A 26,560-nucleotide genomic window follows, 5' to 3' on the forward strand; every position below is an offset into this window, starting at 1 on the left:
CATTTGAGACAACCTCATCTCCCACACACAGCCATATTCCCTGATTTTCCTCTGTAGTGCTTATTACCCTCTGAAGTACTATTACTGTGCTTATTCTTATTCCCAGTGAGAATACATACTAATGAGAATAGGGATTTTTCTATTACTTACATTCTGGTGTTTAAACAGTGCTGAATAGAACATTGTTATGCAATAAAAATTTGCTTAATGAGTAAGTTAGGCCTTGACATACCAGACTTATTGTTGCATTGCTCAGGTTATGATGAGTAGCAACCAAAAGACTTCCCTTATTCTCCCCTATACCCCAAAAGAGTGGACCTGAACCAGAGCAGGATATAGAATGCAAGTGTGTGGGGGCAAGGTTCCTTGGATGATGCTTGCCTCCCCCCCTCAGCCAGTTGGAAGTCTAACTCATGAGTGTGTAGTGAGGAGCTGAGTCTTCTGGAGTAAATCTGGATTCTCAAGGGGCATCAGAATTAAAATGGTTCTGTGTTTGTGAGTGCCTCTGATTGTTGGAAAAATCAAGTAGAAATCCTCTGAAAGAAAGACTCTCCAAGCTAGGTTTGTAGAATTTCTCATTTAACATCAGTAAAATATGAGCTCTTACTTAGAAATTCACAAAAATTTATAATAGTAGAGCTAGATTCCGTAAGATTTTGGGTACTGGGACTATTAGTTACAGAGTTAAAATATACAAAAAAGTAATAGCTAAGAATTTTCCAGAACAGATAAGACAAAAATCCATAGATAGAAGAAATACAGGGTATAGAGGGTAGAAAAAAATGAAAAGAAATTTGTTCTTAGTTGTGGCAAAAGCATAGGATACTACAGAAGGGAGAAGATCTTTGAATCAGCCAGAGGGAAAAAGATAACATCTGCAGTGAAGACAGGGAGACTCACAGTGGAGACTCAAGAACAGATGTGTGAGCATGGGGAAATGTTCACAAAGTCATGCACCAGAGCAGCTTGTTGAGGAATGAGGCTGAAATACCTTTCCCAGATGAACAAAAGCAGTTAACTACAGACAGACCTACACAAAAGGGTTTTTGTACAAATACTCTAGCAGAAAATAAGTAAATAAATGAAACCAATACAAAAAGGAGATTTAGAAGGATTGGTGAACAAAGAAATTCCAAGTAAACACTTTTCTGTATATAATAATAGTAATGTCTAAATTCAGATTTAAACAAGGTGTATAAACAGGGCCAAAACAGATTCTTTGGCAAGTGGTATTGGAATAAAGTAAAAAAATTAAAAATAACAACTTTATTCATTAGGTTAAAATAACTAATGCTTTAAATAAAAATGAGTTTATAACATTAGAAGAACACATGGAAAGGTATGTTTAAGTCTTGGAGATGGGTAGACTTTTATAAAACATGACACAGAGCCAAAAGCCTATAAAAGAAATGATTCCTCTGTGATTACTTAATTTAAAAAAAAACCCACAAATAGCCAAAAAAAAAATGCCATAAAATAAAAAACACAAATGTCAAGTAGGGAAAAATATTTTAAATACCTAACGCAGTTAAGTCCTCAATAAATAAAGAAACCCTAAAAATCATTGAGAAAACAATCAACACCACAATAAAAAACCTGGGCAAGGTGTGTGAAAAGAGTCCATAAAAAAAATAAATAAGTGATTCTTAAGTCACTTAATTAAAAGTGCAACACAATATTATTTGTTCACCTCACTTAGTATAGTGGCAGAAATTAAAATGTTTATTATGATCCTGTGTTGAGTGATTGAGGGAAGGAGCACTTTGGTATATAGTGTGTGAGAATGTAAAGTGGTATAACCTAGGAAGCCTTTTTGGAGATAACCAGTTCTACTTAATGATTTGGTTTGACCCAACGATTTTACTTTTTCAAATTAATCTGGATGCATAGGATTTTGTATTTTTATTTTAAAATAATAACGTTGTTATTATTTATAAATAGCAGAAGGTTATAAACAACCCAAGTACCATCAACAGGGGAATGGTTATATGAATTATGAACTATATATATAAGAGAATACTGTATAAGCATTAAAAAGAATGGGATAGGGGGCTGGGGTGATAGCTCAGCATTTGAGTGCTTGCCTAGCACATGTGAGGCCCTGGGTTCGATCCTCAGCACCACATACAAATGAATAAATAGAATAAAGGTATTAAAAAAAATTCCTTAAAAAAAAAAAAAGAATGGGATAGGACTGGGAATAAAGATCAGTGGATGTTGCCAAGCTTGTATGAAGTCCCAGATTCAATTCCCAGTACATAAAAAAAAGAAAGTGTCTGTGGGGAGGAATAGCTGTATAAACAAATAATAGAAGGAATGTTTAAGATGTTATTAGACTAGAAAAGCTTAGTATGAAATATGCATGTGATGTGCTATGTATTCATGCGTTTGCTTACATGCATTAATGTAGACTGTCTCTGCAAGGATAACAAGAAGCCAGTCACATAGAATTGGCCCAGAAAAGTCTTTAACTTTCTGGAAAAGCCCTAGGTTTTTTTCAGTGTCTGTTCCATTGAAGGTAATCAGAAATGATTTCTTATGGCTGGGAGTGGTGGCACACACCTGTAATCCTGTGGCTCAGGAAGCTGAAGCAAGGGGATCATGAGTTCAAAGCCAGCCTCAGCAATAGTGGGCACTAAGCAATTTGGTGAGACCCTGTTTCTAAAAAAAAATTTAAAAATAGGACTGGGGATGTGGCTCACTGGTTGAGTGCCCCTGCACCCCCTACACAAAAAAAGAAATGGACCCTTGTCTAACATTACCCCATCTAAAAGAAGAGTTACATATACTTTTCTCCTACTTTTTAAACATTCACAAAAGCAAAGAGATCAGTATTCCCATCATCCAATAATTATCAACTCACGTTCAGTCTTGTTTCATTTGTAGAATCCTACCAATACCCTCCCCCATTTTTTTTCTTTTTTAAATTTATTCCCCCTGCTCCCAATTTTTTTTTATATTTATTTTTCAGTTTTCGGTGGACACAACATCTTATTTTATTTTTATGTGGTGTTGAGGATCGAACCCAGCGCCCCGCGCATGCCAGGCGAGCGCGTTACCACTTGAGCCACATCCTCAGCCCCCAATTTTTTTAAAGTATTTTTTTAGTTGTAGATGGGCACAATACCTTTATTTATTTATTTTTTTTTTTTATGTGGTGCTGAGGATCGAACCCAGTGCCTCACACATGCCAGGCAAGCACTCTACCAGTGAGCCACAACCCCAGCCCGCCCCCCCCCCCCAGTTTTTTAAAATCCCTCAAGAACAAGAAAACCATATAAAATTGAAATGAAAGAGAGACTACATTCCTCAAATTGATGATGTTCCTACCTTAGCCTCCCTAGTAGCTAGGATTTCAGGCATGCACTACTGAATTCAGCATATTCAAATGGGAATTCGTGAGAGGGACACAGATACCCTAGAGAGAATGTTGGAGAAAAAGATGAAGAATTGAGCAGGAGCCAGATTTTGAAGGATTTGTAAGTTGTATAGTCTGAAGATCATTAAGAAGCTGTTGAGGACTGGGGTTGTGGCTCAGCGGTAGAGCACTTGTCTAGCACGTGCAAGACCCTGGGTTCGATCCTCAGCACCACATAAAAATAAATAAATAAAATAAAGGTATTGTGTCCAACTACAACTAAAAAATAAAAAATAAATTTAAAAAAGAAGCTGTTGAATTTGAAACAGAAGTGACATGGACAAATTTATGTTTTGGGAAAATTTGAATGTTATGTGGAGAATGGTTTGGAGCAGGGCAGAGATCAGACAGAACAGACAGGAGGCCATTACAGAATCCAAGAGGTCAGGAAGTAGAGTGTTTAGGAAGTAGTTGGAGCTGATAAACTGGTTGAATGTTGAAGTGGAGAGTATAGAAGTCAGAGATAGGTCAGTGAATGACCCCAGTTTTCTGGTTGGCTATAAGAATCCTTCTGGCTCCTGTATTGAGGATTAACTGAATGGAGACAAGGGCAGAAACAAAACAATTTAGTATAGCCAGGCCATATACCGGTAAGATTTGATAATTTAAGCCACAAGAGAGAGAAGTGGGGGCCATGTGGATATATTTTGGTGGTAGAACTTTAGGATTTGTTAAGAGTTGTATGGGAAGTATGATAAAAGGAGACACTCGAGTCACTCCAGATTTTGGAATTTGAGCAGCTGGAAGGATAATTTTAATCTACTGAAAGAGAGACTACAGGAAGAGAAACTTATGGAGGGAGAATCATTTCAGGTGTGGATAATTCTGTTTTAAGATTTCTATTAAGACGCCAAGTAGAGCTGTTGGTAGGATTGTGTGCATGTGTGTCTGGAGGTCAGCATGCAGTTGGGGCTGGCAGCACAGGCTTATTGGTATGTTTACAACCAAATTTACTGTACTAGTTAGTAGAACAACTGTAGTACAAGGGGACTAATGCCATTTGCTTATTTTGGAGATAAATATGGGTTGAAAAGGATAGAACGTAATCAAAAATTAAGTGAAGTTGAATCACAAAGCTTGATTTAGGGTAGTTAGGTAGGAATCACATATTCTTTGTAAAGTTTCTCAATAACTATTTATAGACTTTAATATACAGTGTTCCTTTTAGAAACAAGAAAACCATATAAAATTCCACGAGTCAAGCTCTAATCTTCAAAACTGAAATGAAATGTTAACATTTATAAATTAAAAATTTTTTTTATTAGGGCATATTTAATAGTGAATAAACTATGTAGTCCAGGTGATTCCGTATGACATACTGAACTGATTTTATTCCCTTTTTAGGAGGATGCCCAGGAAGAATTTGGCTGGAAACTGGTTCATGGTGATATATTTCGTCCTCCAAGAAAAGGAATGCTTCTGTCAGTCTTTCTAGGATCTGGGACACAGATTTTAATTATGACTTTTGTGACTTTGTGTAAGTGTTAAGTGAAAATTAAAAAGTAGAAAATATCTTTTCTAAATAGTTATTTGGAAACCAGTTTTCCTAAGTAAAGTTACTAGGCTAGATTGTTCTAGTTCTTTTGACTCTCAAAATCTATGTGCTTGATACTGGGGTTGTAGCTCAGTGGTAGAGAGCTTGCCTAGTATGTGTGAGGCACTGGGTTCCATCCTCAGCACCACATAAAAGTAAATAAACTAAAGGTATTCTGTCTATTTATAACTAAAATAATGTATTTTTATAAAAATGTATGTGCTTTGGCTCTGAATGCCTTAGAGACAGGTTACCTGTGTTCAAAGGCTAACTCGTAGAAGACTTTTTTTCCTAGTAGTGTTCAGGAAAAGTCTTATGAAATGCATCTCCTCTGTGTACCACTGAACATCTGGAGAAATTGTTAAATTTTTGTCAATTAGAACAGTCTTTTTTCTTTTTCTTTTTTTAACTAGACTTCCTTTAGAGGTATTAATCAACCACAAAGGGATTCTGGGGATACATTAATTCCAGGTTCTTAGCTAGGTCTGGTGACTAATGCCTGTAATCTCAAAAATTCTAGCAAGAGGATTATAATTTAGCCAGATTCTTAACAACTTAGTGAGACCCTGTCTCAAAACATAAAAAGAGCTGAGGATGTAGCTCAGTGGCAAAGTGCCCTTGGGTTCAAGCAAAAAAATAAGTAAAATAATTCCAAGTTCTTCCAGTTTATCTAATGAATTGAAGTTTTGAATTTTTTGTGTTTCTCCATATTTTCCTTTATTGATACTTGCTACTGATGAGGAATTATTGCTCTAAGAATTCGAACAGCTGACCTTTTCTTTTTAGTGACATTTGTTCTTATGTTTGATAGTATATTAAGTATGGATTACTATAGTCATTTTCTGTTAGTAAAATTCTTCTAGTTTTTTATAATGGAATTAATAGAAAAGATTGTCACTTCCAAATGGCACTTGAGCAAGTTTGGGAGCCACAGATTCAGACCTTCTTGTTCATTTTAAAAATTAGAACATATTTTAAAAATCTACTCACAATTTAAAGAGATGCAGTTTAGATAGGGCTAGAATTTGTAGAAAGCAAAAGAGTGAGGAGGGTAGGTCTGGGTGGCCAGAGGATAGCAAGAAGGTACCAGATGGGCTGGGAATGTGGCTCAAGCGGTAACGCGCTTGCCTGGCATACTCGAGGCTCTGGGTTCAATCCTCAGCTCCACATAAAAATAAAAAATAAAGATGTTGTGTCCACCAAAAACTGAAAAATAAATATTAAAAAAAAAAGGCACCAGATGCCAGAGAGCCAAGATAGACAGCCAGAACTGACTCTTGGAGGTAAGATTTTGCTTTAAAATTTTATCAGAAGTTGCCTTCTACCACCATACCTTCTGGTCCTTGCTGGGGCAGCTAGGAAGTATGAAGAAGGGAAGTTTCAAAGAGCCCACAACAAGAAGTGACAGGAATCCTTTTTTTTAAGTCCTCTAACACCAACTTTGCTCAAGGACAGTCCATTCTTCAGACCTGGAGTGCAAGGATTTATTTGAAATCCTGGCAGGTCTTTAAAGCTGCCCTGCTTTGTTTCCTCTGGGTCAGATGGTATGTGTACTTTGTCACATATGTGCTTGGGCATGCACATTTTGGGGAAGCAGGATTTTCTTGCTGCTGGGATTAGAAAGCCATTTAAAACTTCACGATATTATTTTATTGGCCTTGAAATTATGAGTACATCATGACTTCCAAGTTTAGTTTCCAAATCTAAGTTGTATATGAGTTCAATCTGCTAAACCAACGTTTAAGGGAAAAAAGAAGGAGGGGATGATGGATAAGCAGCATCCAAACTTGCATATTTAAAGCTGGGAATCTATGAATATAAGATTTTTATTTTAATTAGTAGGAAGGGTTATATAGGGAAGAGGAAGCAAAGCTAACAACCAGTAAGGGTAGGGGCCACAGTTTTCCTGAGTAATTTGTTTTCCTTCAGTAATTTGTTTTCAAGAAGTTAATGGTACTACAAAATCTTTTCCTCTTTATTTCGCTCTGATTATATTCCACTATCTCTTATGTTTCAGTGTTATACACATTCTTTAAATATTTTTTATCCCAGAGGACCTAGTATTTTTTTTTTTTTTTTTTTTAGAGAGAGAGAGAGAGAGAGAGAGAATTGTAATATTTATATATATATATTTTTTTTTTAGTTTTCGGTGGACACAACATCTTTGTATGTGGTGCTGAGGATTGAACCCGGGCCGCATGCATGCCAGGCGAGCGCGCTACCGCTTGAGCCACATTCTCAGCCCAACCTAGTATTTTTAAGTGAAACAAAAGTGGAAATATTTTTATTCATATTAATTTTAAAGACCATATTTAAATCTGAGAAGAGGCGAAAATACTCTGGAGCTTCTGGCAGCCTCCCCTGATCATGGGAAAGATAGGATCTTAAGGAACTTCTGAAGTGGAATTTAACTTCTGTCTGACCATATTAATAGAGTACTTTAAATATTACTAGGGTTTAGTAAAGCTGCATAGTAAGCTAGTATATGTTTTTCCTAAAATTGTATTTGTTTTGTTGTTTAAAATGTGAGAGGGTTCTTCTTTCATTTCACAGCAAAGGAAACAAAGGAATAACATAACTTTTATGATTTATTTTTTAGTTTTTGCTTGCCTGGGATTTTTGTCCCCTGCCAACCGAGGAGCACTGATGACATGTGCTGTGGTCTTGTGGGTGTTGCTGGGCACTCCTGCAGGCTATGTTGCTGCCAGATTCTATAAGTGTAAGTAAAAGCCATTGTGTCTGGTTTTCAGATCAGGAATCTAATCTGCCACAGCAAGGGGTCTGAGCCTGACCTTCAGATAGGTGGTGCTCTGTAAACAGTAGGTATTACAGGTGTCCCTCCTTAGGTGAAAGAAGCCTGGTTGGTGATTTCTTTTGTTATGTGAATGACTTTGCCTAGATTTATCTAAGAAGGCTTAGATGGTGAAATATTCAAGTTTGGATGCTGCTTATTCATCATCCCCCTCCTTTTTTCTCTTAAACTTTGGTTTAGCAGATTGAGCTCATATACAACTTAGATTTGGAAACTAACAAAGGAAGAAAGTATACAAATGAACATCACTGATTTCTTTATCTTATTTTGTATTTCTGTGTGGGGCTGGGGATTGAACTGAGAGCCTTGAGCATGCAAGGTAAGCACTGTGTCAAAGAGCTGTATTCCCAGCCCTGAGTGTCATGGATTTCTTAACTAAAATAATGTATCTAGATATACTTTTTCATGAATATAAGAAGTCTTATCAACTTAATGCTTAAATAAGTTTATTTATATTCATTATATTATATTTAAAGTAGTATTTAAAGTAGACAAAGATCTATTTTAGATATCTCAGAAGTAGGTTCTTTTTATAGTATCATTAGTTGTGGTCTCCTGTATTCTTGCTTTCAGAAGTAAAGCAAAGGCCAGCATAAAAAAAGGTCAAGGTAGGGACTGGGGATACAGCTTAGTTGGTTGAGTGCTTGCCTTTTATGCACAAGGCCCTGGGTTCAGTTCCCAGCACCATACACACACACATACAAAAAAAAAAAAAGGTCAAGGCTACAGAGCAAGACTGAGATAGGATTGGGTGGCCTAGAAAGCAGCTTGGCAGGATCAGAGTATGAGTTGGCACTACATAGGAATGCTGAAGCCCTTATCAGTAGTCTAGTATTTACTGGATCTTTGATAGGAAATAGGTTCTTTGATAGGATCTTTGATAGGAAAAAGATTCAAGGTAAAATATAGTAGGGTTACATAGGTGACCTTAAGATAAAGTTGGCGAATTACAGCCTCAAGTAGAAATATAAACCTGACTGCCAGAAACAGTTCTCTCTGAGTAGGTAAAGTTCTGTTTATATGTGTGTGTTTTAATTTCTGCAGATTTGATCAAGCTTTTTTTTTCTTTCGCCCTTTAGCAAAGAACATAGGATTACGGTGGTCATATAAATCTGAACATATATGAGATACGATAAGACCCCTACTGCCTTATTTTTTGCCATAACTCCCTTTCTCACAATTTCAGCTGCACTAACTTTCTGCCAGTTTCTCAGCACGCTGTACATCCACACCTCTGTGCTCCCCAGGTGCCCTCCTGCTGATGCTACTCCATCCTTCAGCTCTCCCTACTGAGATGAAGTAGCATGTTAATCAGGCAGAACATTACTGGAAGATGCTGTCTTGTGGCCTCATCAGAAGAAATACTTCATTTTATAGAATTATTTCTAATGTTTAAAACATACTACTTGAATGTCAGAGTTGTTGTAAGCCCAGAAATAATAATTTCACAAATTTGTCAGTAACACTGTGAATTCATATCATATATAGATGATTTATTATGTATGAATGTATTTGAAGGTAAATAATTTTATCATATTTTTAGGATAGGTGGTATTTAAACTTCCTTATAAACAATGCTAAATTTTTTTTTAAAAAATCAAAAAACTATTCTAATTTGAATCAATTTTATCTCTGACTTTTAAACTGGGAGCAGAGGAGTACTTTCTTTTTTCCCCTCTACACATTTCAGTGTTTGATTTTTTTTTTTTTTTAAGAGGAAAAATATTGAAGAAGGGAACAAAGAAAGTTTATAAACAATCTGTCAGAAGACCCTTTTTCTCTTCTCAATCACCTGATCTGACACTCTCACCTCCCCAACCCCTATTAGAAATCACAGTGCTAGAGGAACTCTGAAGAGTCAGACCTGCTGTGGAGAGTTACAGGGGTTGCATGTCATACTGGAAGGTTCCTGGTTTCTGAAAACAAGGATTTCTTCAGTGTTTCCTTTCTGTCCCCATCCCCATTAATTAATACTGACTTAGGATTTAAGGGGGTTGTTTTGTTTTGAGGTTAATAAAAATTTAAAGAACTGATCTGGATGACTTTCCTTTCATACCAGATTTATTTGATGCTGCAGCAAAAATCTCTAGAGCAGGATGTCCTGTGCCATGCCTCTGGGATCTGGATCATTTGTTAAGGGCCATCATGGCGCTTTGGCTGGGATCATTTTCTAAGCATGAGCAGCCAGTGCTGCCTGACAGTTTGGCAATTGTCAGACTTGGGAGTATGGGTATTTGGCTTTTTTAAAAAAAAAGTCTATATACCTCTTTTGTTTTTTTCTATAGCCTTTGGAGGTGAGAAGTGGAAAACAAATGTTTTATTGACATCATTTCTTTGTCCTGGGTAAGTGAGTTTTACAATAATTACTTTTAACATATCCACATGGAAGCATGCTAGATATGGCATCACAAACTAGAACTTAAATAATGCTGGACAACTCATCTGAAGGGAGGAAATGCCTGTTTTTTTGCTTGTTTGTTTGTTTTTAAGAGAGAATTTTTTTAATATTTATTTTTTAGTTTTCGGTGGACACAACATCTTTATTTTTTATTTTTATATGGTGCTGAGGATCAAACCCAGCGCCCCACGCATGCCAGGCGAGTGCGCTACCGCTTGAGCCACATCCCCAGCCCCCAAATGCCTGTTTTTATATTGCACACACAGAATAAAGTTTTGGTAAGTTAAAATCTAAACCTAACAGGCAGAACTATTGAACAAAAATATACTAAAGTATCTTCATGCCGGGTGTGGTGGTGCACACTTGTAATCTCAGCAGCTCCGGAGGCTGAGACAGTAGGATCTCGAGTTCAAAGCGAACCTCAGCAACGGTGAGGCGCTAAGCAACTCAGGGAGACCCTGTCTCGAAATAAAATACAAAATAGGGCTGGAGATGTGGCGCAGTGGTTGAATGCTCCTGAATTCAATCCCCAGTACCAAAAAAAAAAAAAAAAAAAAAGAATATCTTCATCATCTCCAATTAGGGAAGACTGTTCTCTTAAATAAGGAATATAAAGGATAAAGGAAAAAGTGTTTAAAAATTATGTAGTGCTGGGGATAGTGCAGTGATTGTGCACATGCTTATTAGCATATGTGAAGCCCTCAGCACTAAAACAAAACAAAATAAACAACACTGAGTAGTGTAAATAGAACTGATTTATACACTCAGATGTTTAGATTCAGAAAAAGCTGCAGACTGAAAGAGGGGTGTTTAATGAGGGATTAGTAAGTGGAGTATAGAAATAACATAACTTTGTAAACAACAGGCAACCCAAGTGAAAAATGAGCAGTAAATGTAACTAGCAGGTCACAGAAGGTAAAACCTAAAAAGCCAACAAACCCAGATAGATGTCTATAGGAAATACAAGTTAAACAGCATTTCAAAGTGTGATGAAAACATGTAAATAGGTAACTTTTGTAAGATGCTAATAAGGGTCTAAATTAGGCAAAACCAAGAAGAAGAACAATTTTGCAGTTTCTAATAAAACTTTTAATTCACATATCCTATGAATCAACAATTCTGCCTTCTTTGTATACATCCTAGAAACACAGAAGTTGCAATATTAATTATATACTATTGTTACTACTTCATTTTGCTTCTAACTCAGGTTCTACCCAGAAGCCTGTTGTGTCTTTCAGGATCGTGTTTGCTGACTTCTTTATAATGAATCTAATCCTCTGGGGAGAAGGATCTTCAGCAGCCATTCCTTTTGGCACACTTGTTGCAATATTGGCCCTTTGGTTCTGCATATCTGTACCTCTGACATTTATTGGTGCATACTTTGGTTTTAAAAAGAATGTAAGTTTTATAGTTGCTGATTTACTCAAGTGATTTTCAGCTGTGGGAATTACCATATGCCACCTTTAAAGAGATCATAAAAATGTCTAAAAGATATATACATTTGTTCTGTGGTATCTGGATTTTATAGAAAATTCTTAAAATACTAATATTAAGAATGGGCCAGCAGCTAGGAGGCTGAGGCAGGAGGATCGGGAGTTCAAAGCCAGCCTCAGCAAAAGTGAGGCACTAAGCAACTCATTGAAACCCTGTCTCTAAATAAAATGTAAAAAAGGGGCTGGGGATATGGCTTATTAGTTAAGCACCCCTGGGTTTAATCCCCAGTACCAAAAAGAAAAGAATGGGCTAGGAAGGTTTTATGGTATTTCAAAGTTTTTGTTTGTTTGAGTAAATGGAAACTACTATAGACTAATTGGAAAAGATGCTGATATAAACTAATGAAAACATTGAATTTTTGTTAAATATACTTTTTACCCTTTTTTTAAAAAACCTAAAGGTATGTGCACTTTTTCCTAAGCAGTAAGTGTTGCTAGTGCACAGTACTTAACTAAGTAAGCAAAGAGTATGGATTAGGAAGTGAAGCTATAAGAAAAGTGACTATGGAGGAATAGATAAACTCTAGATAGGGCAGAGGAGTGGGAGGGAAAGAGAGGAGGCAGGGGGTTAGCAAGGATGGTGGAATATGATAAACATCATTATCCAAAGTACATGTATGAAGACACAAATTAGTGTCAACAAACTTTATATACAACCAGATATGTGAAAAATTGTGCTGTATATGTGTAATAATAATTGTAATGCATTCCACTATCATTTATTTTTTTTAAATCAATTAAAAAAAGAAAAGTGACTACAAAGCAAGATTAGAACTTTATTTTGATATATGGCTTTGAAATTTTACATAAATTTTATATGCTTACCTGCAAATATTTGACTTTAAGCAATATTATAGTCAAGGCTTGATCTTTTCTTCCTTTTCCTCTTTCCCTTCCTTCCATTTGCCTGTCTTACTCCTGCTGCCTCCTCCCCCATCCAGGCTAGAAAAAAATAAGATTTTGTTCTGCCCCATCATTATCTTTCCTCTACTTCCTGCTTCACTATCCCTGTTGTTCCCCAAAAATATCAAGTCTAAAAGATTAAAAGAAATAACATATGATAGGGAATGAGGATATAGGTCAGTGGTAGAGCATTTGCCTAGCATGTATGAGGCCTTGGGTTTAATCCCCAGCACTGCAAAGAAATAAAGAACATATGATAATACATTTTATGAGGGGGTATAGCCAAGACCATCATGGCTTCATAGTCTCTACTGCACCCATCATACAGGTTTTAATAGATTTTTCAATTCTTTGTGATTTAAAATCTATATATCATAAATAGTAAACTGACAATTTGAATTTAATTATGTAGATTAAATAAATACTTAAAATTGTAAAATTATGCTGGTTAAAAGTTTAAAATCATACATATTGAAGAATGATATAAGTATCTGCCTGTCTACAGGTGTGACTACATGTAGAATAATATTTCAATGAAAATATCAAGTTTTGCTAGGCAGGGTCATGCATACCTATATTCCCAACTACTTGGGAGGCTGAGATAGAAAGATCACAGGTTAGAGGCTAAACTGGACAACTTATTGAGACTCTGCCTCAAAACAAAATTTTTAAAAAATTAGGAATGTAGCTCCATAATAAAGTCCCCCTGAGTTCAATCTTCAGTACCAAAAAAAGAAAAAAGTAAATAAAAAATGGTTGGGGGAGGGCACAATTGAGAACAATATCAACAGCTTATGGTCATAAAGTTTCATATGGCCTTTTATTGTCTTGCTCATGTTCTTAATGCTTAGTAAAATTTAATAATTTTAATAAAAATGTCATTGCCCACCTAAATTTTAAAAAAAATTGATAAAAATTTCAGAACCTGCTGATTTTTTTTACAGTAAGTTTATAATTAAAATGTAAAACCTAGTTCTACTTTTTCATTGACTATCATTTTCTAAGTACTGTATTCTCTCCTGTATATTTCTTAACTTTTTCTAAAACCATCACTCTAGATAACTGCTGGAAACAGTGTTGACCTGTTCCAGTACACGACTGAGTATTGTATCTGTTAGTGTATGGTTCATTGCTTTTAAGTACAAATTTCAGTTTGATGGCTTAAGTAGACTTTCATTATACTGCCATTAGTGTCAGCATGGAAGCTGAGAAAAATGCAGATCATTATATATGGAGAAGAATTTTAAAAATAGATATGCAATTACGAATCTTTTCTATCTTCTTTTACTGAAGGCCATTGAACACCCAGTTCGAACCAATCAGATTCCACGTCAGATTCCTGAACAGTCCTTCTACACAAAGCCCTTACCTGGTATTATCATGGGAGGAATTTTGCCCTTTGGCTGTATCTTTATACAGCTCTTCTTCATTCTGAATAGTATTTGGTAAGCCAAGGACAAAGTCTTACTGTTTTCATTACCATTATGTGTTTGTTTAAATGGATTACTATTTGTATCTTCTAAATGTAAGAAGTTCTCAAATAAGCAAACATCTTAAGAGCCAAAGATTATTTTCTTTACTGTAGAAAAAGAATAATGATAATCGCTAATATTAATTGAAGGGTTGTTAATGCTTAATATTAATTCTTATGACTTAATTTTCAGAATTGTAAGAGGTAGATATCTCCATTTTACAGAGATGAAAACGAGAGTTTGCAGGTTGAGCGATTATACCACACAATTGCCATGTGACAGAAATTTGACCTAAGTCTCTCCAAACCCATGTACTTATTACTAATCTCCAGACTAATCTATACTACTCCAAAAAAGAATTCTTTGAGTGCTTGTTGGAAGGGATAGAAACAGGGGTTAACCTATATGACCTCCAGATCCTTTTCACTCCCCAGATGCCTTCATTCTCTGATCTGTTATTCCCATAGGAAACTTGTCATTGTGATTTTGAGCCACTCTGATATAGTGTTATGACCATTATTTTATCACATCATCATGTTGCAGAAAGTACCAAGATTTGAGATACCATAAAATAAAACTAAATTTGAGCTTTTCGGTGATTAGAACATCTTTCTTTCCTGATTATTATAGTAATTTTCCTAATTCTATAGATTTTATCATGTGATTAGAAGCTGTTTTAATTAGTTTGTCATTGCTGTGACCAAAATACCTGACAAGAACAGCTTAAAAGAGGAAAAGTTTATTTGGGGTTCATGGTTTCAGAGGTTCATAGATGGCTGACTCCATCACTCTGGGCCCAGGGTCAGGCAGCATATCATGGAGAAGGGCCCAATGGAGGAAAGCTGCCCAGGCTCAGAAGTAGAGAAAGAGAAGGGGAAGGGACCATAGGGAAGAGGTGCACCTTCCCGGGAATGCCCTCAGTGACCCATCTCCTACAGTTACCACCCAGTCAGTACATTCAAACTAGGATGGACTGATCAGGTTACAGCTCTCACAGTCCAATCATTTCACCTCCAAACATTCCAGCATTAACACAGGAGCTTTTGGGGGGACACCTCATGTCCAAACCACATTTTTATCATAAGGTTTTCCCAGTTTGACTCTACCTTTCCATTAATTTTCCATTAAATATATCTTGACTCCTCTGAAAGCCAGTAGACTAACCATACTTAAATGCAAAGAAGTTTTAGTTTCTGTCTGAATAAGAGGGTAATGTTCAAGGACATTGCTATATCCTTCTTCCCCCTACCCCATTCCAACCCTTCACCATCTAAACTGATGAAAATTTGTCTTGTTGGGTTAATTGGGACAAAAAGCAAACCTTCAGTTTAAAAAAAAAAAAAAAAGATTTTGTAATTTATTGTGTCAAAGAGAACATATTTATAATTCATCAAATCTTGTTTGATTGTAGGTCACACCAGATGTATTACATGTTTGGCTTCCTGTTTCTGGTGTTTATCATTTTGGTTATTACATGTTCTGAAGCAACTATACTACTTTGCTATTTCCACCTATGTGCTGAGGTATGTATTACAGATATTCACCTGTTAAATCATAGAATTTGTAACTTGGCCTGTTGCAGTGTGAATAAGGTTAATTGTAGATATGCGTTTATTATGATAGACCTAGTTTCCTAAATAAAGTGTAACCCTCTTTATGACTGAGTTAAGATTATATCCCAGTTTAGTACTTTATTTAAAGCTTATTGTTAGATATTTTAGAATGCTAGTTTGCTGAGAATAGTGTGACATACTAAATTTTCACTGTTGAGTTTTGTTGCTATCTGTCTTAAAAATATTCTTTTAATATAGATGTTTTAAATTCTGAAAATTGAGTAAAAATTTTTAGGTGGGAAAATTCATTACAAAGTTTCAGTGATTGCATGTTAATGAGTTATATTCATGGCAACACCAAAATGATGGCATTATTTTAATAGGTGGATTTTTTTTTTCCCCATTAGTGCTGAGGATTGAGCCCAGGGAATATACTACTACTGAACTGCATCCTCAGCCGTTTATTATTTGAGAAAGGATTTCACCAAGTTGCCAAGGCTGGCCTTAAACTTGTGATACTCCTACCTCAGCCTCTTGAGTAGCAGGGTGTAGCATTGGTTTTTAAAGATTCAAATTGTTAAATCCATTCTTTTATGATTGTTTTCTATACAAGAGATAAAATCTGTTAAACTGAATTTTGTTTTTTAAATTGAGGTTCAATTTTCCATAACATAAAATGAGCCATTTTAAAATGAATGATTCACTGACACGTAAGTACATTTATAATGTTGTGCAACCACCATCTTTGTCTGGTTCCAGAATATTTTCATCCCCTCCCCAAAAATTTATCAAGCTGTTACCATTTTCCTCTTCCCCCAGACCCTGGCAACGGCATTGCTTTCTGTCTTTAGAGACAAAAGGTATACGTATTCTGGGGTTATTCAATATTGCAGCCTTTTATGCCTGGTTTCTCTCACTTAGAATGTTTTCATGGTTCATCCATATTATAACATTTTAATATTTCATTTCTTTTTATAATTGAATAATATTCCATTATATGAGTATAACATCCATGTAGATACTCATCCATTGATGGACATTCAAACTTTTTTTGTATTATAGCTGTCCTAATAGGTTTGAAATGATATCTCATTTTGATATGCATTTCTCAGTGACTAATGATGTTAAGCATCTTTTCTTGCTTAAGTTAGCCATCTGTATATCTTCTTTGGAGAAATTCCTTTGCCCATTTTTAAATTAGGTCAGTTTTCTTGTTGTACTCTGTATGCTAGATCTTTGTCAGATATATGATTTGCAGATATTCCCTTTAATTCTGTAGGTTATATTTTTTACTTTCAAGATTAAATTTTGTTGATATATAATTTATCTAATTTTTTCTTGTTGCTCATGTTTTTGGTGTCATAAATATCTAAGAATTCATGGTAAAATTTAACGTTATAAAGATTTACTCCTATATTTTCTTCTAAATTTTATAATATTAGTTAATATATTCAGGTCAGTGATTCTTTTTGAGTTGATATATATAGCCTGGAGTCAGAGTACAACTTCATTCTTTTGCATGTGGATGTCCAATTCTCCAGCACTATTTGTTGAATAAACTATTCTTTCCTCATTAAATGGTCTTAGCTACCTTGTTGAAAATCAATTGGCCATAGATGTATGGGTTTATTTCTGCATTCTTAATTCTATTCCATTCATCCGTATGCTGTCCTTACACTAGTTCCACACTGATTTTTTTAAAGATATTTTTTAGTTGTCAGTGGATCTTTTATTTTATTTATTTATATGTGGTGCTGAGGATCAAACCCAGGGCCTCACACATGCCAGGCAAGTGCTCTACTCCTGAACCACAGCTCCAGCACTCCCACCCTATTTTGATTGCCATAGCTTTTTTTAGTAAGCTTTGAAATAGAGATATATTATTGGCTGTTCAGGGCCTCTTGAAATTGCATATGAAATTTGAGAATCAGCTTTTCCATTTCTGCAAAAAAGATTTTTGGATGTTGAGAAGGATTATATTGACTCTCTAGATCACTTTGAAGAATATTGCCATTTAACAATATTGAGTCTTCCAGTTCATGAACATGGGGTATCTTTCCATTTACTTAGGTCTTTTGTAATTTCTTCTAGTAATATTTTATAATATTCAGCATGTACATCTTTCATCTCCTTGGTTAAATTTATTCCTAGGTATTTTTAAGTCCTCTTTGGATTGTTCATTGCTGATATATATATTTTTTTAAACAACTGGGGGTGTTAGGGCTGTGGCTCAGTGGTAGAGCACTCGCCTAGCATGCGTGAGGCACTGGGTTCGATCCTCAGCACCACATAAAAATTTAAAAAATAAATAAAGATATTGTGCCCACCTATAACTAAAAAATAAATATTAAAAAAAATTTAAAAATAAAAATAAAAAAACAACTGGGATAAGGTGTGGCTCAGTAGTAGAGTGCTTCACAGCTTGTGCAAGGCCCTTGCCGCAGTCTCTGGCTGGGCACAAATCACGAGTCTCCACACAGCTTGTAGATTCAAACAGCAATTCTTTATTCCCGAACTCACACTGGCCGTCTACAAACACGTTCTGGGGGAATCCACGTTCTCTGCCCAAATCCACTACTCCTGGGCTTCTGTCTCCCAAAATATACTGTCTGACCCTAAGCACTCAAGAGGAACTCAGCAGCAGGATATGCCCTATTCTAAAGGGGGAACACCCTAATCTCCTATTATGCTAAACTGCCCTATTCTAAAGGGGGAACACCCTAATCTCCTATTATGCTAAACCGCCCTATTCTAAAGGGGGAACACCCTAAACACGGATCCTGCCCTGGTCCTTGAGCAAGGTCACCTTTCAGAAGTCCTTCCACTAGACAGCATGGGAGTAAGCTGGCAAGGAATTTGTCATACCTACTTGGCTGATGGCTCCCAGCATCCCCTCTCATTTCAATACCCAGCATCACATACAAATGCACCTGCACGCACACATACACACACTGCTGAGTTGGGTGTGTAGCTCTTGTAGGCTAAAACTTTGCTAAATTCATTCATTAGCTTTGGTGATTGTGCGTGCGTGTGTGTGTGTGTGTGTGTGTGTGTGTGTGTAGCTTCTTTGGGATTTTTCTAATCGTGATTTGCTTCTTAAAATATATTCTTAATATCTTTATAATTTTAGTATATTAATAATATATTGCTATTTATAATACATTATTTCCCTGGGCATGGTGGTGCACACCTATAATCCCAATGATTTGGAAGAGTGAGGCAGAAAAATCACAACTTCAAAGCCAGTCTCAGCAACTTAGAGAGACACTCCAGTAGTGTAAAATACATGGATGAATAGATAGAATTATTTTTCATATATTCCAAATGGTAAGAGAGATCTTGAAGTATTTTCCAGATCTTTTAAAGATCTGCTAAACTATAAGCTACTTTATGTAAAACTAAAAAAGAACTGTTTTAATTCCCATTGTTAGTGATAAGTGGACATGAAATTAAACCAGGCCCTAATAGACTAATCTTCCTGATGTGGAGTTGATATAAAGTTGATGTGGACTTTAATATAATTACTGTTAATTTTGAACCATTTAAGTGAATAAGATTTATAGATTGCTCTTCCTTGGGGGTCACAAATTTTTAAATATAACCTAATGCTTTATTATCCACAAACTGTGTAATATTTTTCCACTCATTTTTAGCAGTTTTTAGGTTGCTCCAAGACAAATATGGAGTGCTTCTGAACACTGTTAGTGATCTGGAAAGTGTGAGCTAAGTTCAGCAGGAGCCAGGCTGAAACGGAGGGCAAAAGTTAGATTTTGGGGGATTTCACTGAACTATTCACTTTGTAATTAATTTAGCTATATGTTATCTAATAGTTGAAAAGCAGTTCTTTCTCTTCATCTTTTTTTCTTCTCTACCCAGGATTATCATTGGCAATGGCGCTCATTCCTTACTAGCGGCTTTACTGCAGTTTATTTCTTAATATATGCAATACACTATTTCTTTTCAAAACTGCAAATCACAGGAACAGCAAGTACAATTCTGTACTTCGGTTATACCATGATAATGGTTTTGATCTTCTTTCTTTTTACAGGTAAGATGAAAAATGAATATTTTAGTAAATTTTTAGAGTGATAATTTGTAGATTTGTAAATATTTCCCCTTTACTACAAAGCCAAAGAAGGTTTCTGCTATTCAGCATTCCTGTCTTTAGCCCTCTGTATGATGGAGCATCATTTGATGTGCCCACCTGTGAGTGGTAGCACAACAAACTGAAGGTGACAAACCAGAAACCAAGGGAGGAAGGCAAAGCAGGGTTCACTGTGCAGGCAGTGCAGGGCACCTGGACTAGGTTAACAGACTCTCCTGTTAACTTTGATGGTGCACAGCCTGTCATTTGCCCTTTTCAGAAATAGGCAAAAAGTTATCACTACCTGTTTTATGAGTGAGTAAAACGTTGGAGAGATGATGTCAGGTGAGCTGACAATAGATGATACTAAGAAAAGATAGTAATAGGACATTCCTGATTCTGGAAGTTTTAAACTAGAAGTTTTTAATTCACTTTAAAATTCAAGTCCCTGATGGGACATAATGTGTATTATATTGGCATTTATTTTATATATGCTTATTCAAATTTTGTAATCTGAGTTTTGGAGCAATGTCAAGTTGAATTGATAAAAAGTTTTCTGCATCTCATAGCCACATATATGGTTGGTAAACAGTTGGGGAGTGAGTGGCTGAACTAAAGAAAGAAAATTGTGAGACCTTTCTTTGTCACAAAAAAGCAATATTGTACACAATTTACATCTCAAACTTTAAATTTGTCTTGCGTGTTTTATCTAAAGAAATGTAGGAGCCAGGAAGAAGAAAATAATCCTTCTTCTTTTTTTTAATTAGAACTATTTTACTTTTTACTCCTGTAATTTCTTTTTTCATAGTTAAATATTTTATTTCTTTAAGCACAGAAATTATCTTTAAGAGGGCATGATGCTGGGCTGGGCTGGGCTATCACTCGATGATAAAAGCACTTTCCTAGCATGTGTGAGGCACTGTGTTCAATTCTCAGGACCACATATAAATAAAATATAGGTCCATCCACAACACAACTAAGGAAGAGAACAAAGAAAACTTAAAAAAAAAAAGGTCATGATGTTTCTAAATGGTAAATAATTCTCTCAAGGTGTAGTGGCTCACATCTATAATCCCAGCAGCTCAAGAGGCAGGAGGATTGCTAATTCAAAGCCAACCTTAGCAACTTAACTCGAGGTCCTAAGCAACTCAGCAAGACACTGTCTCAAAATAAAACAAAAAATAGCTGGGGACATGGCTCAATGAATAAGTGACACTGAGTTTAATCCCCTGTACCAAAGAAAAACAAAACAAAAGAAAAACACCTCAATTCTTTTGGAAATCTATGCACAAGCATGCTCGCACACACACATGCACACAAACACACACACACACAAAGGGAAATATAGCTTACTGGATTAGAGATTTATTATAAAAGTTAAAATTCGAAAAAAGTTCAAATGTTACAGGGCATAATTAAAGAAAATCAGTGTTTTCTCAGCTTTTTTTGAATTGCTACATTAGAGTTGTACATAATGGTTGGGGTCATTTTGATATAATCATACATGTATGGAACTTTATTTACTCCATTTCAGTCCTCAGCACCTCCCCTTATTCTCCTTCTTTTACTCTTCTGATCTACTATCCACTGTCTTATATATTTTTAATTAGTGCTTTTGTAGAAGCATATAAAGGTGAAAGTCCCTACGGTATATTTTTGTGTATACATAAAATGGAAATATATATATATATACACACACACACACACACACACACACACACACACACACACATATACACACACACACACACACACACACACATAGCCTAATTTTGTCAGATTCGTTCTGTATTTTCTCCCCATTCTCATCCCTCCTCCTTTGTCCTCAGTCTTTATTCTGCTGATCTTCCCTGTGTTTTTATGATATCCTATGCCCACCTCCTTTTTTCCCCTTTATGTTGCTCTAGCTTCTGCGTGGGAGAGAACATTTGACCTTGATTTTCTGAATCTGGCTTATTTCAATTTAGCATCATTGTTCTGGGCAATGTTGTTCCGTTCACTGGCAATTGCCATCATTTCATTCTTCTTTATGAGTGTGGGTAATCCTCTATAATATTGAAAACATTTAGTGGGTCGAAGTGCCTGCTGCTCAGTATATATCAGACTTCAAGCACTGGGTCAATTCTGTATTCTAAGGCATCTGTCAGACAGAGTGGGCTGCACAATGTGGAGCTGCTATGTGAGAGATTTGGGTCCACAGCTGTAAATGATAATAGTCTGTAAAACAGCAGTGGCCAATGAAAAAAGGGATTGCTGCTTTTGTGCTTTTTATCTTTGTGTCCATAAATGCACATATATAAATGGTAGCTCAACATTCACCTAAACTTTATTGTTCTTGGCTTTTGAAGTATCATACCTTCACTCATTCATTAAACCAATTTTGTAATCTGAACTCCGGAGCCACATCAACTTGAATCAAGTAGTGAAACCAGTAACTTTTCATGTGCTTCCTTTTGTGGAAGGGGTTCTGTTCGAGGAAGTGGGGAGCACTCCAAAAGCTTTTTGTTTTCCTAAAGTGAGCTATGTCTGTACCTGTTGAATATGTCAATACCTGTTGAATATTTCTGAGGAGATAGAACTGGAAAAACTGATATGCCTCTATTATTTTCTTTTTCCGCCAGTGCTGGAGAGTGAGCCCAAGGCCTTGTGCATGGCACTAGTGCCTCATTTTATTTTTTAAATATATTAGTCAGTTTGACAATTTAGTGTATATTATTTTGTAAAACAGAGTCTCTGAATTTGTTTTATAAATCTAAAAGAATACATTTGCAATTTTAAAAACTCTGAATTTGAATTCTGCCCATACTTACCAGCCACATAGCCATGAGATAGTCACTTAACCCTTTTGAGTCTCATTTTTGTCACATTGAAAGACTGTCCCCATTTAGAATTCAAATTCTTTGGTTCTAGACCAATGAGGATACCTGAAAATAAAGGAAAATATGTTTTTTTCTATGAATCATCTAATTTACTCTGTGTAATAGCATATGGAGGCTGCTAGGACAGATACAGTTGTCTCTATTGAAAAAGAAATAGGCTTAGAGCCAGTTGTGGTGGCATATATCTACTCCCAGATACTGAGGCAGGAGAACCACAAAGTTGAAGCCAGCCTGTCTCAAAATAAAATTTTAAAAAGGGGTGGGGATGTTATAGAGCAGTTGTAGATCATTTATTTGCCTGATGTTCACAAGGCCCTAGGTTAGATCCCAGCACTGGGGGAAAAAAAGAAAGGAAGTTTGAGGATGTCAGTTAACTTATCCAAGGACAGTCTATGTGGTTATGATGGAATTGCTCTGTTCTCTGATACTATGCCAACCTCACTTTCAGCCAAAATCATCTTTGTTATTATCCCAATTATATCGCTCTTACCATTTTGTAATAGCATTTGTGTTATTCTCTTTTACTATAATTCTTTGAAAGCTGATAATTCCTAATAATTGTACTTGGAAAATAGCCCCATTTAATTATTCTATTCATCTGACATTCTATTTAGAGTATTCTTATCATACCTGAAAAAAGTTTTTAGTAGCGGTTCCATTTTGTGATAATATATTCTTGAATAGGAGAAGACATTTGGCATCCTTTTTATTTTTACATACAGTCTTGTATTTGTAAGGAAAATGGAGTGTATTATGGAAAGCTTAATAGTCTTAAAATGTAAAAAATTCTGTCACCTTTTATAAGAAATTTTAATTTGAAGTGGTTTTATATTTTTCAAGAAAACTCCTGGATTTCTGGTATATTCTCGGCCAGTAATAGTTTATAGTTTTGTGACTTTTTAAAGGAACTAGTCATTGTAAGTCTGCATTTTGGTGTAAATTATGAACCTCCTTTGAAATAGGTTTATTTTGTTATTGTTTTTTTTCTTTTCTAGGAACAATTGGCTTCTTTGCATGCTTTTGGTTTGTTACCAAAATATACAGTGTGGTGAAGGTTGACTGAAGAAGCCCAGTGTGTCCAGTTAAAAAAGAAATAAATTAAATTCTTCATCAACAAAGACCTGTTTTTGTGACTACCTTGAGTTTTATCAGACTTATTGGCCTAGTAATCCTTCAGAAACAACATACTTCTAAGTACACCTCTTCCCATACACCTGTCCCCACAAAATGTGTTGTCAACACTAAAGCATTTGTATCGTGATTTGATTAAGTATATATCAGTTGTTCTCCATGAAGAGCAAGTTTAAATATAATGTGCATTTGTAAATACAATAGCTATAAAGTTTTCAGTACTTCTAACGGCAGAATAGAGGAGGCCATAATACTGATGAAATGCAGGACGGTTAATTGTAAATATGATTTTCTAGGCTCGGTAGGTGGAAAGAATTATTTTTCTTTGAAGGAAATAACTTTTTATCATGGTAATTTTGAAGGATGATTTCTATGATGTGTTCATTGGGGGGAATGTGGCTTTTAAGAATCTTGTATCAGTTGTAACTGTTCATATCTTCTTACTTTTCTGTGTTGACTTCATTATTCCCATGGTGTTGGCCTTTTAAACTATGTGCCTCTGAGTCTTTCAATTTATAAATTTGTTACTTTAATAAATATTGTAAAAACGTCTTCATTGCGTCATTACCTATTGTATATTCAAGGAGATTCTGTAAATACAAATGTATTGACCAAGGGTGTTTTAAATGATTTATACTATTTTAGCAGAATTTATTGAATTTTGTTAATGTAACACTTTCTGAGTTTTGAGCTAAGTGGAAGTTCAGTCTTTTGGGCTTTGTGTCAAGTCTAAAATACTTCACTGTGAGGCAATAACAAATTTCAGTCGTCCATATCTAGTCAAATCAATTATATAAGTCTAGAACTTATGTGGATCTTACTTTGTTGTCATTAAGGATTTTATATTCTTGTTTTTTAAAATACAGTATTTTTGATTTTTTTAAAGTCAGGTTTTAGGATCTGTTCACTAGCAGACTAGAAAATCTTCGTCATTATGATTACATTGTTTTGTTTTGTATTTCACAAATAATGTTTTCTTTAGAGTTAAAAATCTCTTTTTCACATTCATCTGACTAATCAAGGTCTATTATGTGGAACATAGAAATTTGAGATGATTTCAGAGATACTAGTCGGCTTATATCTATGAGAAAATTCATTTGTATTAAGGGGCTCACTGCTTGCTGCTATGAGAACAAATCAGACATTATCATTAAACTTATAACTACAATTATTAGCTGTTGTTTATATGATGTTTCTGGGTTGTTACTAAATTGTTTTACATTACTGTCTTTTAAAGAGAAAACAACTGACCTATTCTGAAGAGAGAAGGAACTCTAGTTAATTTTAAATTCTCTCACTTGTAGAATATAAAAGGTTGTTTTGTTTTGTTTTGTTTTGTTTTTTGTGTGTGTGTATGTATGTGTGTCTTTTGCAGTGCAACAGGTACCAGTGAGATAGTCTGGTTTTGACTAAACAAAGGGCAAGTTTTATTTAGACCCTTGATTCAGATGCCACACTAGTTTTATTAGATCAAAGTTAAGCTTCCTCTCTGTACAATTAGTGATTAAAAACAATTAACTTTACTATTTTGTTCTGACTTTTATTTTGTTTCTAAAGTAACCATATTTCACATGTTGACAATGGAGAGGCAACTGGGAAAGTGATGTATGGGTTTAGTATCCCTTATCCGAAATGCTTGGGATAGGAATGTTTCTTATTTCAAAGTTTTTCAGATTCAGAGAGATTTGCATAGGCCTTACCAGTTGAGCATCCTTAATCTGAAAATCCAGAATCTGAAATTTTTTGTGTGTGTATGGTGCTGGGATTGAACCCAGGACCTTGTGCATGTGAGGCAAGCACCTTACCAACTGGGCTATATCCCCAGCCCCAGAATCTGAAGTATTTGATGATTATATGATGTATTCAAAAGGTTTGGGCTGGGCATGGTGGCGTATGCCTGTAATCCTGGCCACTCTGGAGGCTGAGGTAGGAGGATCACAAATTCAAAGCCAGCCTCATCAACTTAGTGAGGCCATGAGAAACTTAGTGTGACCCTGTCTCAAAAAAAAAAAAAAAAAAATTGGATTTCTGGGCTGGGGGTATATATAGCCCAGGGGTAGAGCTTGTGGCTGCCATGTACTGAGGACCTGGGTTCAATTGCCAGCACCACACACATACAAAAAAAGTTTTGAATTTCAGAGCTTTTCAGATTAGGAATGCCAACGTGTAAAAATATTAAAGGAAAAATCAGAAGGAAGGCATGAGGCAAGTGATGAGGGGCAGTGGAGCAGACAGCCTCCTCTGCACACTTTGGTCAGCTTTGTCTTGAGGGTTCGCTGCCATGATTTGTTTAGAAAGTTCTCCAGGAAAGTGCATCCTGCCTCAGCTTGTGCAGGTGGACCCTTAGGATCCATAGACCCTTCTTGCTTTGTGCATATCCCAGGACAAACCTGATCGTGATATCAGACGTGAGCCTCAAGAAGCCCAAGGAGAAGTTTTAAAAGTTGTGAAGGAAAGAGGCATGCAGCAAAGACCTGGAAACCAGGTACCAGTGTTTTCTTGCTGGGGATATGTTGGTTTTGTTCCTTTTGTCACCTTGGGTCATTTGTAGAGCTCTCTATTTTGTAGGACTGTCCTGAGCACTGTTTGAACCACACCATTTGTCTGCAGCCTGTCTCCTTGCTCAGCACATCAAGGTCTCCCAAGCTTTCAGGCAGCACCAGGGCTGTTTAGCATCTTCGTTTCTTGCTCCACCTCTCTTCACCCCGTGCTTGTTTCCAGCCTCACCTGGCCTCCTTCCTGTCTGTTCTAGAGTGGCTTCTCTTTCTCCTTCAGTTTTCCCTTTTATGTGTTCAAATCCTTTCTCTCCATGCCCTTTATTTTTAAATATTCCCAACTTTCGGCTAAACTTACACAAAACCCCTGTGGTCCATTTCTCCCTTT

The 26,560-nt window shown here is 35.8% G+C and overlaps 1 protein-coding gene across 1 annotated transcript in view; it reads left to right on the forward strand.

The window, feature by feature from the left end:
* Positions 1 to 24,229, forward strand: part of Tm9sf2 (transmembrane 9 superfamily member 2) — a 59,867-nt gene extending 35,638 nt beyond the window's left edge. Inside the window, exons 10-17 of the mRNA XM_076872162.1 lie at positions 4,763 to 4,895; positions 7,552 to 7,671; positions 10,050 to 10,107; positions 11,401 to 11,560; positions 13,852 to 14,003; positions 15,442 to 15,553; positions 19,460 to 19,631; positions 23,542 to 24,229. Of these exons, the coding sequence (XP_076728277.1) occupies positions 4,763 to 4,895; positions 7,552 to 7,671; positions 10,050 to 10,107; positions 11,401 to 11,560; positions 13,852 to 14,003; positions 15,442 to 15,553; positions 19,460 to 19,631; positions 23,542 to 23,609 (975 nt within the window). The 3' untranslated portion in view covers positions 23,610 to 24,229. The remainder of the gene's footprint in view (positions 1 to 4,762; positions 4,896 to 7,551; positions 7,672 to 10,049; positions 10,108 to 11,400; positions 11,561 to 13,851; positions 14,004 to 15,441; positions 15,554 to 19,459; positions 19,632 to 23,541) is intronic.
* Positions 24,230 to 26,560: the final 2,331 nt, after the last annotated feature.

The sequence above is a fragment of the Callospermophilus lateralis genome, chromosome 12, assembly GCF_048772815.1.
Source record: "Callospermophilus lateralis isolate mCalLat2 chromosome 12, mCalLat2.hap1, whole genome shotgun sequence".
NCBI lineage: Eukaryota > Metazoa > Chordata > Mammalia > Rodentia > Sciuridae > Callospermophilus > Callospermophilus lateralis.